General features: G+C 45.2%; 1 protein-coding gene across 1 annotated transcript in view; it reads left to right on the top strand.

Annotated features, from left to right (window-relative positions):
• PLBD1 (phospholipase B domain containing 1) overlaps positions 1 to 15,610 on the top strand; it is a 43,858-nt gene that overhangs the window by 23,058 nt on the left and 5,190 nt on the right. The window contains exons 5-8 of the mRNA XM_059726253.1: positions 1,023 to 1,184; positions 3,258 to 3,402; positions 10,435 to 10,635; positions 10,754 to 10,894. Coding sequence (XP_059582236.1) covers positions 1,023 to 1,184; positions 3,258 to 3,402; positions 10,435 to 10,635; positions 10,754 to 10,894 — 649 coding nt within the window. The remainder of the gene's footprint in view (positions 1 to 1,022; positions 1,185 to 3,257; positions 3,403 to 10,434; positions 10,636 to 10,753; positions 10,895 to 15,610) is intronic.

The raw sequence follows: 15,610 nt of genomic DNA on the forward strand, positions 1-15,610 counted from the left end.
TCCTGGCTGAGTGGGGAAGCTTTGTCTTCTGGTGGAACTCTGGGTAAAAAAGTTCACAAAATTTATTATTTCTGGCTACCGCAAAAGCAGAACTGTCTGAATAGCTGGTGGGCAACACATTTCCCTGTTTGACTTCTGAGCAAAAACAGAGAGCAGCAGAGAGAATTTCAGTCTTCTCTTCCACCTGTCCCTGCCGTCCTCTCCCAGGGGCGGCCAGCTTCCTAGACAGAAACAGTGACTTGTATAGATGTTCTGTGGTTGCTTTTGAGTTTTGACCATAAATTTAATCAGTCTTATCACTCAGCAACATGCATTCTGTCATCCTGTTAAGCCTTGCCTAGACTAACAGGAGTAGGGAAGTTTCAGAAAATGACTCCACTGTAGAGTGGATTTAATATTAGACTTTTGTTTAATGGTTATTTTGGTAGAGACAGGATAAGGGAATATTCCAAGGGATAAATTACAAAGTAGTTGTAAACTAGATAATCTTGGCTCTCTAAAGCCATAGTTGTATTTTTGAAAGTCTTTAGCTATGTGTTTGATGGATTCCATTTACCAGTCTGAGCAGCTATTGTTCATATTGATTAATGCTGTTAACTAACCTAATTCCTTAGGATTGCCTGTGAGAGACCCAACATGTTCATCTGGGTTATTTATTAATAAGAGTATTCAGAGGCATTTAGATTAAAGCGTTCAAACCTAGTAGTACAGCACCTTCTGCCTCTGAACAGCGTCTACCTGTACAGCTATAATAGGCTTTAAAAATTCTTGTTAACTTCTCCTTTTCTTTTCTCTCTCTCAGTGTTACTTATGCTATATGTAGTGCCATTGAAAAAGCACTGTAGCCCAGATCCACAAGGTATATCTGAGCTTACGTGAGTAAATATCAGTTGTAAAAGGAACAACTTCATGAGTGCTTTTGCAGATGAAAATTAAAATAACTGATATTAACAGCTGAGATCACTTTGTCACTTCTCCATCTGAAAGCAAGAGTTTTGTGTTCTCTTTTTGCCCCTACCTAGCCACTGAGCATCTTTGATGTCCACTTCCTAAACGCAGTTGGTGATCTGTTGGACCTCATCCCTTCATTATTTACATATTCAGCATGGGAACGATGCATTACTGACCCTGGAGACCATAGGAAATATGAGTGGGACATGGGTCACTGCTCTGCTCTTATCAAGGTGAGGACAACAATTCCTCATTGTAATGGAGAAGACACAATGTAATTGTACATTATTATAACCCTCTTGTTCTCATTTATACAATGGAAGCACATAAGGGTCTCAATTGGGGATCAAGGCCCCATTGTGCTGGGAATCATACAAGCACCATTCATGCTTCCCCACTTTTTAAACTACATATGTGCAAGACTGTGTTCTCTGTACAAGGAATTCTAGCTTTTGCTTTTGTCTCTTGTTGCCCTTGTATTTGGGCTTGCATTTTTCATAACACTGTATTTAATACCTGAAAATGGCAAAACCCTAATTAAACAATTGGGTGTTGTGGACATAGAGGACAAATTTTGATGCATTCATTTTTCTTGAGGAACTTGCTTAACCTGTGTCCCTGCTACGTGCTGCCCTTGGAAAGGACAGATTTTTTCCAGACATGGCCCCTTCATAACAACACAGTGAAACAACATAGTAGAACCTGATATGCCAGGCCATGTGGTTGTGACATGGGCCGTGCATAGACGAAGTGAGGTTAAAGCGTGTTAAATGCTTTTGTGCTGCTTTAATGGTGTTAGTGTTTGCACACATCGGCAGCGTATTGCGCAATAATTCTAGCCACTGTAGCAAATTCTGCAGCATAATGCACCTTAAATCACTTTGGGTGCAGCAAACTAAAACTCCTCCAAGGGGTTTTAGTTTGCTGCACCTACAGCCGTGGAGTGAAGCACCGGGCTCTGTGCAGCTCAGGGGCTCTGCAGGAAGCCCATGTAGGCAGCCTGGCAGCAGCCCAGGAAAGCAGGCTCCGCCCAAGGAAAAAAAAAGTGGTGAGCCTGATCTTTTTTTTTTCCCCCCCCCCCCTCCTGCAGCCTTACTACCTGCTTGAGCTGTGCAGGGGCCTGGTGCTTCCCTCTCTGGCTGTGGTGCCCCCCGGGACCACCTGACCTAGGTGTCTGCGGGCCGGTTCCACTTGGGGTGGGGAGGGCACCACTGCCGCAGAGGGAAGCACCAGCCCCCACCCCCACAGCCCAGGGACTGCTTTGTCCGCCGGCAGCTTGCCCTCCCTACCTCTGGAGAGGCAGGTAAGTTCGGGTGTGTGCACAACAGGGGGGTTTAAAGAGCCGTAAATTGAAGCAGTGTTTTTAAAAACCTACCACTTCAGTTTAGGGCCCCCGTTTCATCTACACATGCTCTTACACTACTGTTCAGGAGAGGCACTTGGATACTAGGGCACTGGTTATAAAGTGGTGGGTAGACATGAAATCTGGGTTTTATATCTAATAGCTGTCTCCTTCCCCATGCAGGTCAGCAGTTGGAAGAGTGTAGCTAGAGTGAGGGGAGAAGGAGGGGAAAGGCATGCATTTTGACCAACTGGTGGTCTGTTGAGAGGGTGCATCGTCAGTTTTATAAGCACTCCCATTTTTTATTATGGCCACCACATGATGCTTCAGAGATAAAGACAGTGCACTTAGGATTTCTCAGGTCTCTAGCTGGAACCTGGAGACTGTTTCCTTCACAGCAGCAGCCTAAGCTTGTGCTGGAGATAAGTCAGGCATTTACTTATTGTAACTAGCTTTGGTATGAATGCTGAGTATTATTGCTGGGAGAATACTTCCAAAGGATGTTCTGTCTGTATGGATTTAACTTTTTAAACAGAATTCACTTGCCTTTGTTTTCTGTATTTTAACCAGCTCATTCAAAGGAACTGGAGAAATAAAATATTGAATGTGCTTAAATATGAACATGCAAGAAGGAAGCTTGACTGCAAGCAGTATTTGTTCAGTCAAGGAACTGAGACATACCATATCCACAGGGGTCCAATAAAACTAAACCAACTAATTTTGAATACTTATTGCTAACTGTATGGAAACAGTCAACTGGACAAGAATTATTCCCAGAAATTTCAGTGAATAATTTTAATAACAATTTCAAAATCAGAGGAATCTGATAATTCATTGAACCCTTGCAAAAATCCATCAGATTATCTGTAACAAATTGTTTCCCATCACTGCTGGAATTCAGCATGTATAATTACAAAGAGGGACATGACTTAAGTTTGCTTACTGTTCTGCTGCTCTTTTCTAGGTTCTTCCTGGCTATGAGAACATCTACTTTGCTCATTCCAGCTGGTTCACATATGCAGCAACACTGAGAATATATAAACACTGGGACTTCAAAATAGCTGATTTGAAGACTTATACAGGTCGCGTCTCTTTCAGCAGTTACCCAGGTAACAGAGGTGGGGGAATTGAACCCAAAATATAACATTCATAAATATGTTGATCTCTGCCTCTGTACACGACTTAAAGAAATAGCAAGAAGACTGGCGTACCTTTATACCTTTGGGTCCAGGGACACGAACAAACTACCATGAGGTAAAGAGTGTGGGGCTGCAATTACTGTCTATGCAATAACTCTTGCTCCACAGTCAGTGAAAGCAGATCAACTCTCAATGGGGTAAGCTGCCCCAAGGTAGGTTTCCCACACCACAGGGTAAAAGCATGCATATAGGCAGTTACCTCAGAGCAGCTGATATGCTGTAGTGCCCATAACTGATGAGTAACTTGTTTGTGGGGCCACAGCTGCAGATTAGGGCTCTGCGAAGCTTCGGTCCCCGATTCGATTTGGCGGAGATTTGGCCCGATTTGGTGGCCATATCTCTGAATCTGAATTGAATCAGGGGACCCTATAATCTCTCTGAATCGAATTGAAACCCTCTGAGTCAATTCGGAGAGATTCAGAAAGAATCAGCGATTCAGACATAGACACAGCTTTAAATGTTTTTTCTACATACCTTTAGGTAGCATGTGGCTCAGGAACACTGCACTGCTGGGGCACATGGAGTGTCTCACAGAAGCATGGGAGTGTCCCCAGTGTGCTTGGCAGCAGACTGGGAAGTGGACCAGTAGCACTTCAGGTTCACTTCCGCGTCCGCCGGGGAGCATGCAGGGGGCCCCCCGGCTAGGCAGCTGGTGCCTCCTGGGTCTGAGGGGGGTGCCTGGCATCCCCCCATGGCCGATCACTGAGCTGGGGGAGGCATAGGGGGCCCCCCCTGTGTGCTCCCTGGCGGACCCGGGAGTGGACCAGAAGTACTTTCAATCCACTTCTGGGTTCACTGCTGAGCCTATGGAGGGCCCCCGCACTCCTGTTGGACGTTCCATGCACCCCAGCATCACAGCGTTCACAAGCCATGCTGATACTTTGAGATATGTAGAAAAAACATTTAAAGCTGTGTCTATGGCTGAATCGCTGATTCTCCGAATCAGCATCGAACCTTCAGATTCGGATTTGACCAAATCGAATTGGGGATAGTGATCCGAATCAACAAATCGAATCGCTGTCCCTGATTCAGGCTGAATCCAAATCCGAATCGAATAGGGCCTGCTTTGCACACCCCTTCTGCAGATGCCAATATTGTTTTCCAGGTTTAACACTACCTGTTAAACATTTAGCAACCCTTGGCACAGTTATAAACAGAATTTTGTAACCCTTCTTTTATAAAACAGAGTTTGAATGCTGTTTGTGTGGTTTACAATCCTCTGCTGGGCTGATCTTCCCTTTACCCAACCCATGCCATACTAGTGCATCTCTGGTAATTACACAGTTTTGAACACCTTGTTAAATTTCTGTGGCATGACTGATGCTGCAATGGGATTATGAAGGAGTATCATGCATGGGACATTTTGTGGTTGTGTAGATTTCTCTGGCATTGAAATACCAATCTTTGCATGCGCTTGTGCATGTGTATATGTGTGTAATATACATGCATACATACATTCATACATACACACACACATTTTTTTTATTGGCTGCAGTGGGCTATGTGAGAGAGGGAGACAGTTCTTGATTTATTAACTTTATTCTTTTTGTCGCAGCCATTTTTTCCCTTGCTCTTTATGCTGGCCAGACTGCGCTTCTCATCCTGATGTGTAGCGCTGAACTGAGCCGCACGTTGCTGGCGGCAGCACCTATGCTGGGCACAAGCGCCCCTGCCTGGTGCCGCTGTGGTGGCTGTGCGCCACGGGGGGGGGGGAGGGTCTCCACACACCCGCACCCTGTCCACCCGAGCTCCATGCTCCCGCCAGCCCCAGCCCCATGCTCTCTGTTCCCACCCAGCTGCAGCTCCCCCCACCCCTGCTGCTTCCCTACCTGGTGCCCAAAGCAAGTGGGACACTGGGGAAGCAGAGCAGGTCCCCTGGTGGCTGCAGCAGTGGCAGCAGCAGCCCCGCCCAGAAGCTGCATGATGGCTGGCCCAAGCCCTTCTGTGCACAAGGGTGGGAGAGAGGCGCAATAGGGTATGTTGGGCAGGGGTGTGTGTGTATATCTGGGCTTCTTGCTCCCACCCTTGTGGGCAGAAGGACGGGGTGGGGTACATGTAGTTGGTGGGCACTCGCGGGCTGGATGAAATTGCCTGGCGGGTCATATTTTGTCCATCACTGATGTATACTAACTCAGTTCTTCATGCTGCTGAACAGTCTCTCTACATAAATTCCAGCATCTGTTGTAAAGAACACCACCAAGTCTGTGTTACCTAGTGAAGAGGAAAAGATGTTATTCTAGGTTACTTCTGGATTTTATCCTAGATTACTTCTGGCAAACAAAAAACCAGATGGCTACAGCCCCATCCTGCATCTGAGGTCTCTTAGTAAATATGCCTTTGAGAATAGTCATGGTTTCTAGAAGTGGCCAGACATTGGATGTTCCATGGTGCTTCAGCCGTGGAAACAGAGACCAGAACTGCTGATGTGAAGTTCTGTGTTCTGGGTTGGCCCCTTGCTATGAAATTTTTGCTGTGTGGGTGGCCTCTTCACTCTGGATTGAAATGTGAGTCTTCTCCTTTTTTACTAATTAGCTGATCAGGCATGTTGCTGTGGAAGATATTAAAAATCAACTTGTTCCCAGGAGGCTATCAAAGCATCCAAGAAACACTCTAGAAGTGGCCCGCTTTAAAGCTTCTCATCTCAGGACAGACATTGATATGGTGATCTTCCACTATCATTTGCAAAATTGTTAAGACCATCCTAAAAACGGAAGTCCTTTGGCTGCAGCAAAATTCAGGATGCTTATCCTGGAGTAGGGAGAGAACTTCCAAATTCTTTTGTTGTCTTGTGGTAACGTGAGAGAGCCTTGTTCTTCTAGGTACTTGTGTCCTCTGAATCCACAGTAGAACCCAGAGGTCCCACACCATCACTCCAAAGAACTGCAACCTTCTCTGTGCAGGTAGCACAGAAAAAGCTTTTTTTCCCCCCTCTGACCACTCAAGATTTGAGAAGGCCAGTCCAGAGCTCTCCTTGTGAAACAGCTGGAAGCCTAAATCATTTTATTTTAAATAAATGTTCTACTTGGCATGTCTCAGAAAGGGTGAACATTACATGCATAAAACAGACAGACATCCCTGTGAACAAGCTGCAGTACTTACTTTACAGACTAATAGTAAATTTCAAGAGTTGACCTCGGCCTACTGGCCAAAGTTGCATCATGTCTTCTCCAAGAGCTTCAAGGAGTGAGTGACATGTGTACCTCCACCCTGATTAGTATATTCTTTGACCCTGGAAAAGGGTCAAATTGCCGAAGACACTCAATCTTCCAAGTGGAGTTACCATAAATAATAATTTTTGATTATAGCACTCTGTCTTTTCAAGACCAGTAAATAGGCTCCTTGTTAAGAGTGTGTCAGAACACATTCTATGGTTCTGATTAATCATTCTTTATTTTGCAATTATAAACAGATCCAGCTAGAGGATTGTACGCATCAATGCTTATGTAGGCCAACCTGGCAGCTGATAGGCAGGGTGGGAAAGTAGACTGTCCCCAAACTTGTTTTATCAGTTTCATATCAACAACATCCCCTGACAGTGCCCATTCTGTGCTGCAGATTGAGGAGTCTCGAACATTATTGTGACAGAGGCATCTCAGCCAGTCATCAGTCACCACCTCCAGCAACTACAACCATATCTGTCACCTGCCCTGCTTGCTTCTTTCCTTGACAGTGTCCCTTTGCTGCCTGAAGAGGAATGTTATGACAATAGACAAATGGAGAAATGTCACTAGGTGTAGAGTATAGGGCCTCCCTTTTCTTGGCCACTTAACACTGCACCCACACCATGCCGCTTCAGCCATGAATACAACAATGCTGTCACTGAATCTAAACACAGCACATGACATTTGAAGTGGAGCAGGCTGGGGACCTTGTTGTCATCTGTAGCTGTTGGTTAAGGCCAAACTGCATGAAGCATGGAGCAATGCCTTAGAGGAAGCCAGAACACTATGATAGGAGCCAGTCCCAGGGAAGGAGGTAGCATCCTGCCTGCTAAGTGGCCTCTGCATGCAAAATCCAGTGCGTTTGTGGTACACATTCACAGTCAGGAATTCAAAGGAAGCTTCAGCGTGAAAGATCAGAATGGGGACTGCTTCACTGACAAAACTTACAAGATATGCCTGCTTCCCTGGGAAAGACCATCTCTTTAGGCCTCCTTATAGAAAGGGAGAGGGAAGTGGGGGAGAGAGAGGGAAAGATACGGAAAAGGAGGGAGCAATAGAGGGAGGTAGAGGAGGAAAGAGAGAAAGAGACTGCTCTCAAGTAGTCATGGTCATGAATAGTCATGGCATTCTAGACTCAGCCAAGAGGCTCTGCCCCTTACTGTGAAGAGATGACAAAAAAGCCACATGTCTCTTGTCACCGCCAGGCCAAGTTAGCACATCTGGCTGTACTAGAATGAGTTTGTTGACCTTTTAAAACACAAAAGAGTTTTGGTCCTAGAAGGCAGAAACTCTTTACTAACAGTGACTCCCAGGTCACATCACTCCTATGCTCTGCTCATTGCACTGACTCCCCAGAGAATTCTGCAGCCCAGGCCTTTAAAGCTAGTTTGCTTTTTTCAGCCAATTAATAGTGTTGTGATGAATGAGGCTCAGGGTCTTGGAAAAATCACAGCTGCCTACAGATGTCTGGAGAAAATCTAAAATGTCTCAAATCCACAAAATACCATCAGAACTACTTTGTATTGGTTTGATAAAGAAGGGAAGGGGGTGCAGTCAAGAAAACTTGTTTGTTGCTGATGACAATGGGAGTTTGGTTTGCAGATGAAGTCAGTGACTTCTATAGAGTGGCAACAGGTGACATAAAAGGCAGTTTCAATGACTTCAAACTCTCATGCTTAGTTAAACATGGTACAAAAGACAAGGATGGCAGAACAGAAATTCTACCATCTGCTGGTATCTCTAAGTTTCACATGTGCTTATTTTTTGACAGTTTTTCCCTTGGGTGAATCTGTAGTGTGCATTTAACTTCTCCTTCACCCAGGGTCTGCCTGTATAATTTTTTAGGCCACTATGGAATGTTTGCACCTGGGCAATCAGACTAGGAAAGGGTAGAGGACATTTTGTCCCCCAAAACTCTTCAGTAAAACCTGTGAATGGGATTGTCCAGGAGAAAGGAATCTTGTTTCTGGCTTAGCTGGCTTTTGATTATTTTTACTTTAAAATGCCATTAGTAAATAATTCCCATTTTGAGTTACATCATTGCCGGTTGTTGTTTGAAAAGTTTGGTTCAGATCAGGAGTGCTCTATTTCAACATAGCTTCATTTGTTTAAGAAACAACAAATAACCCCCCCCCCCTTACATTTTATTAAAATAGGGCACTTTTTAATCTGAAACACAAGGGAAGGCACTGAAATCACTCAAGGTATGAACTTATGACTAGCTGAACTATTTTGGTTCTAGTTTCCTTAAGTATTTATGCTGTGGCTCATCACTCTGGTATCCAATACCTTCCATCCAAAAGACTGACAGTGAAACCTCCCTTCTGATCTTCTTGAAGCAGCTAGTTGCTCTTCCATTTCTGATTATAGAAAGCTGTATATGGGATGTATTTTATCTGTTGCTACATTTTAATTTTTGGAACTAAGCACTCCAAAACTGAGGCTACATGTTTTCCCTGCCTGTCTGTTCCAGGACTACGCTACTGTTCCTGTGTTTTCAGAGAACCATTTCCTGTAAAGTAATTCTCTTCTCAATGTACTCTGTGAAAAGATCTGATTCAGGAAGGAGAATAATGGCTCAAGATTTCAAAGTTGCTCTTGCTCTAATGGAGGATGTATGCACATTGCAGGCCTGGTATTTCTCATTTGAAGATGGTCTGTCTTTTGGTTAAAGCACAGGAGTATTAAGCAGAGCTAAGAGGCTATTCCTGGCCCTTCTACTAACATCTGTGTGATTTCAAACAAGTTGCTTGGTCTGTGCTTAACTTCCCCATCTGAAACATGGGGACCATAATTATTTTACTTCATGAGCTGCTGAACTTAATTCAGTGGTGTTTTTTTTAAACAAACCAGTAGAACCTCCCATGGAAGGTGCTGTAAGAATCTAAGCCATCATACTTAGGTCCCTACCATACTATTTTCATCAAGCAATGTGTTCACAGGACATGCTATCCAGAGGGTGAAAGTAGCACCCTGCAAACTTGTTCTGCCAGGACTCACCAAGAAGAGCTGAAGAGCTGTGGGCAGAGGCTGTCATTCCTTACTGCCTCCTAAGCTGTGCTGGTAATGAGAAGTGAGCACTGAACTCACCAGCTGAGCTCCCCTCCCGGATGAAAAAGCTGCTCTCCCAACTCCTGTGGAAACCTATGCAAAAGAATCTTGGGCAATCCGTGTGATTTTAGTTTTCCAAGGTGTTATTTATCTTTTCAGCTCTGTACTTCTTGTGGCATGGAGTCTTAACTGGCATTAATATTTCTGTTGATGTGCAGTCAGAGGCAGAAATGAACATTGCTCATTGTCCAATGGCTGCATTGTTTCTGCAGGGCTAATGGGAATACATAGTAGTAAACCTGTTTCTAAGAGAAGCTGATAAAACTCCAATACACCCACAAATACTCCCTTCCTCTCCACACAATCAATGATGAAGTTTCCATTTTTGTATTCACTTCTAGGAATAAAGCTGTATTTTAATAGGTGGAGTGAGGAAGAAGTTTTCCTATCCTAATTAATAATTCAGTTCTTTACAGATGATAATAATGTGAAACACCTTTTGCTTTCAAAATTGAAAAATCTGAAGCTGAAACAGATTGCTAGTGGTTTTTAAAAGATGGAAAGGAATTTTCTTGCTTTAAATCCATTGTTCTGCAGTTGTGTACAATTATATAAGCAGTAATATAGAAATAGGATGATTACTTATCATAACCTCTCTGTTGTTTGTCCTACAACTATGGTAAGACCTCCCCCCCAAAAAAACGATAAGAATTTTTCTGTTTTCTTTTAGGGTTTTTGGTATCTTTGGATGACTTTTACTTGCTTGGCAGTGACCTGGTGATGTTGCAGACAACAAACACCGTGCTGAACGATACTCTATTTAAACAAATTGTGCCGGAGGCACTCTTTGCTTGGCAGAGGGTCCGCATTGCCAACATGATGGCAGACAGTGGTAAAGCCTGGGCACAAACATTCTTGAAGTACAATTCAGGTAAATACATTTTCATATGAGCCTCTAAACAATGAAGACGCTGTCTGTTTTCCCCCTTCCTCTCCTGATTCTCTAGGCACTAGGTGACGTATCTGGTTTTCTCTTAAATGTCTCCTAGGAACCTATAACAATCAGTACATGGTTCTAGATTTGAAGAAGATCAAGCTGCAACAGAGGCTTGATGATGGAGCACTCTACATCATTGAGCAGATCCCAGGACTTGTGGAATATTCTGATCAGACCGATGTTCTCCGCAGAGGTTAAAGCTGCTGTAATATTTTTGGAAAAGTTAGTTGTTTGTTTCAGTTGACAGGAGCATGGTATTACATCTGGGAAGGGTTTATGTTGGGACTATGCCCTGGAATTTTCTGTTACATGACATTCAGTGCTTTTGGGATGCACTTTGTTGTTGTGTATGAAACTGGTTCCTACCTGCTGTAACTGCAATGTCATATGAAATATGTAACACACATTTCTCAGGAGGCACTGTAGAGCAAAGTAGAGATCCTCTCCTTCCTTCCTTCTCTGACTGACTTTCCCCTCTAAAGTCTAGCCCTGTTCTGGAGCTCCCTGCTTGTTTTTTTCTTGGGGGAGAGAGAATCATTGTTTAATTAATATTGCATGACCATGGGAGTCACTCAAACCTTTCTGTGCTTGTCCCCCCCACAAGAAAATAGGTTTTGAAATGTGAAAACTTCTGATAACCAGATGCAGCCTTTAGGCTAAGCTGTCCTGGGGGCTACATCATCCAGTGTATGTTTGTTTTCCAAATGACAGGAAAACTAGCTACAATTTGCCTGAAAACCAAACCCAAAGCCAAGTAAAAATCATGCAAACAGCCAAGTATCAGGTCCTATATAAGACAAATGTTCTCCAGATACTTTTGTGTATCCAGTGTTCTGCATGCTTGCCTGTGGTTGTGCTGCTAAAGGGGTGATGAGTTGGAGAAGGGCCCCTCTTTCTACTACTGCAATTCATGAAGGATATGGACTGTGGCGATTGTTTCTGTTTGCATTTCTGCCCTCCTCTCTAACACCTTGGCTGTATCTAGCTTATATTTTGGGGACTGTCATTACATACAGATTTTTTTTTTGGTATGGTGTTAGCCACAAAAGAGTTATAAAACTCCTTAATGCACCTTAAATTTCCCTGAATATTTTAATCCTGTAAAAACATAGAAACAAGGGTCTAGTTTTGGGTTTTTTTTGCTTTTGGCATTTCTTATTGTGATCAAAATGGCTTAAGTAGGAAATAGGGGAGATGAACACAATCGGGCTTTATTTATTGCCAGAGTGATGGAGCTCATTGCAGTTTGTGAAGTCTGACTAGTTAATGTGTTGCAAGACCAGGATGGGAACGTATTTTTGCCAGGCCCTCAGTGAGGATTGGAAACTGAGCAGCTGACACATTAGCTATTCTTCCCATTGACCAGACTGTGAGGAGATGGGGTGGGGAAGAGGGTTAGGTTAGCATCACCCCTCCAATCCTAGAAAAGAAGATAGACTTGTGCCATTGGGCTATAACTAGGGAGGCCGTGGTCTGTGGTCATGCTGTATATGGATTTGACCTTGACTCCCTCACTCCAGGATTTTCAGGGACTCCTCTGCATTGATCTCAGCCTTGTCCTGAGTACTCCTTTTAAAGTCCTAAACATTCAATTGCTTGAGGGTCACATGAGGGGAAGACCTAGTCACATGTCTCCAGGTGAGCAGAGAAAGCTCAGTCCTACTCTTGGGAGCAGCTAAGCTGATCTTGATGGCTCATTCAGATGCCTAGCAAACTCAGAAAAAATAACTGGGAGGGGTGAGATACATGCTGCCAACTGGCTCATTCACCTCCACCTCCACCCTCCCCCCTGCTGGGAGGAGCCCTCAGAGCTAGTAATGGCTCTGGTGTATGGAGGACCAGGTGATATGGAGGACCAGGTGGCAGGTGACCTCAGAGGTTCTAGTGGAGTCCTGCTGTCCTCCAGAGTGGTTGGTTGTAAGGAGTCACAAGTGGGTGGAGAAGGACAAGTTGGAAAATGTGCTGTGAGAATTAAAGAGTTAAGTAAAACAGTAGGAAGAGGAACAAGTCAAGGCCCAAGAGTTGACAAAAACAATCAGTCCGTGATCAGGAAAATTAAACTTTTGCAAGAACAAGGAAGGGAAACCTGGGCTCAGTCTGCTCCTGCACCAGAAAAAGAATAACATCGGGAAGAGTTGATGCAGAAGCAAGAAATAGTTTCAGTGCCATCCCAGGAGCAGTTGGGGAAAGCAGAAGTATGCATTAGAAATCAGCTTTTGTCATAATTTGTGGCTAAGTTTTAAAAACATGGGAGGGTTTGGAGGGGAAGAACAGGCAAGAAGCTTGTTGCACTTAGTAGTTTGGAAAAATCCCAAAGAAATTTGCTCTAGAAAAATTACATGTGGGAATTAACAACACTTTGCTCTGAGGACTGGTAATGCGGCTATCCCCAAAAGGTCTGGGTACATTTTGCTTCCATTGGATCAAGCGCGTTGAACTTGCATATGTTCAAAAGTCTGGAACGTGTACACTGCAACACCAGAATAGCAGCTCTCAAAGTGCTGGAGCGAGCATGAGTGAGCTAAGTGCCAGCACTGGGCTTCAGGGCTACAAGCTTGAGTGAAGAGGAGAGCTTTGCAGTGTAGATGGGAGTGTTGGCCTGGCATGGGCTTAGATACATTTCTACAATTTTCCAGTGCCCTCCAGAATGCCTGCCCCTCCTCTGATCACTGGCCCTGGGAGAGGCTGCCAGTCTACAGAAGCACCTGCGCCTTGTGGGAGCACAGCAGAGGCAGGATCTTGAGAGAACGGGGATCTAGACCATTCACAGTTTGCTCAACAGACGCTGGTGCTGTGAGTTGCAGCTGTAAGTGACCTGGAAGAGCAGTGAATGCAGGGGTAATGTGCTTTCACTTCCCTGCCCTCTTCACCCTGTCAGCTGCACTTGCAGTAATGTGAGCTTCTAGGTGACCTTTAGGTGACCTCAGAACTGCAGGTCGTCAGGATTGAGCCCATGGGGTAACAAAGGCAGAGGGTGCAGCAGAGAGGTCTGTACCTGAGGGAAGAGGCTGCAGTTTGTAGGCAGCTGGACTTGCTGGCTGTAGTTGAGGTAGGCAAGGACCTACCTCGTGGCAGTCCCAAGGAGGGAATGGGGTGGAAAGCTGGCTACAGGACTAGAGCACATCTGTACCTGAGTCCAGAATAGAGCTGAGTCTGCCCGGCCCTTTAGTCTCATGCCTTCACTCCAAGACTGTCCTTATTCCAAAATGCAACCTGAGGACAGCCAGAGGCTCTTGCTGGGACAGAAACGAGTAGGGTAAGAAAAAGCTCCTTGTAGAGGCCCAGCAGTATCCCTATTGCCTGCACATGGGGCCCCCGGCCCCAGTGCTCCTTTCACTGCACATGCTGCCAGGTTTCATCTTCTAGCTTCACTCATATGCTACAGGGGCAGGCCTATGACACCCACCTTTCAGCTCTTTCATGGAGGCACTGAAGTGTCTGTGTGAGACAGGACATCTGCCAGGCAGACCTGGGAAAAGACCAGCAGAAGTTTTACCTGAGGAGGACTCGCAGGAGCTCGCTGTGCTGTAGCAGTCTATGTGTAGACCCAGGTGGGGCTGGGGAAGGCACTTGCATTCTGGGCCACCCTGTGAGACAGTAAAAGATTTATTGCCAAGTCATAAATGAACCACTTCCCTTTGGAAGTTCATGTTCTTGGAAGCTGATCTGCTGGTTCCTGGCCAGCTCCTCCTGTAGAGCATGGCCAAGTGCATCCAACTACAGAGAATGCCTGGTCTACAGCTTAGAAAAACATATGATTCTCCTTTCTCAGGGTTGTATCATGGAAGCAGGTATGGTTTGTTCACTTACCTGGGGGGTTCACTTCTCTGCCTTGTATGTATTGCACAGTGAGGGGGCAGGCTACTCAGCTAGGCTCGGTGCCCCGCTGCACATTTACCTTTGTAAAATCTTGGTTTGGATTTCTGTAGCAGTTGTCTGGTAGGCCTCAGCTTGTTACATGAGCAGCAGCCAATCCTGCTTCCCCTGCACCATGCCAAGCTGTGATCTTAAAACTAGATCATACCCCAGAAGTGTCACACCTGGCATGATTTAAATGGCAGGCTCCCAACCAAGCACATCCTTGGTGCTGATGTGCTTGATTGTAAGTGCCCATCCCTCTCTCTTCAGGGTAAACCCAGGCTCCGCAGGTGACAACTGCCGGCCCTTAAACAGAACTGGCTCGGCCCAAGAGAAAACTATAGTGAAGGAATCTGTTTACCTTAAGTCAGTGATCCTCCAGGGTGCCTCGAGATCTTTTCAGAAGTGTCACAGGGTGCCACAGTGTTAGCACTGCTAGGTGTGCAAACACGATTCACACGGTAAACCCAGAGATTCCAGCTAGGAATCCGCAGTGTTCAAAACTGCTGGCCTCTCTTTCAGAGATCTCGGCAGCAGCAGAATTGCTCCAGTGTTTTTCTGTAGTCAAAAATGAGTGAAAACTAAGAGCTAGCATTTTTTGCGGGCTGCCTCAAGTCCAAAAAGGTTGAGAAACACTGTTTTAGGATTAAACCTCTGTAATTCCAGTCTCTTGCTCCTGAACAGTCCCATGACATTTTTCCCCCAAGCTCTGGGGCTAGATGCCAGTGCTTGGACTTGCATTCTGCTTACTTGGGATTCCCCCTGGCTTTCCTGTTGGATGTGCTTTTCCTTCAGGTTCCTGCCACTGCAGGGTTTGTGTGCGCTCTCAGGTGAGGCAGGGCAGGGCTCCCCCTCTGGTGTTTGTCACAGTTCCCATTGCATGCTGTCAGAGGAAACTCAGCAGGGAAGTGAAGGTCTCTCTCACTTTTCAGTATTTTTTAGTAGTGACATGTGCAAGACTTCCTATGATCCCCTTGTGCCCCTTCCCAGTCAGGGCATGCCATCAGCTGCCACACTCCAGCCATCACTACTCTGGTTGGCATGAGCCTCT

This window comes from Alligator mississippiensis, chromosome 4 (assembly GCF_030867095.1).
Source record: "Alligator mississippiensis isolate rAllMis1 chromosome 4, rAllMis1, whole genome shotgun sequence".
Classification (NCBI taxonomy): domain Eukaryota; kingdom Metazoa; phylum Chordata; order Crocodylia; family Alligatoridae; genus Alligator; species Alligator mississippiensis.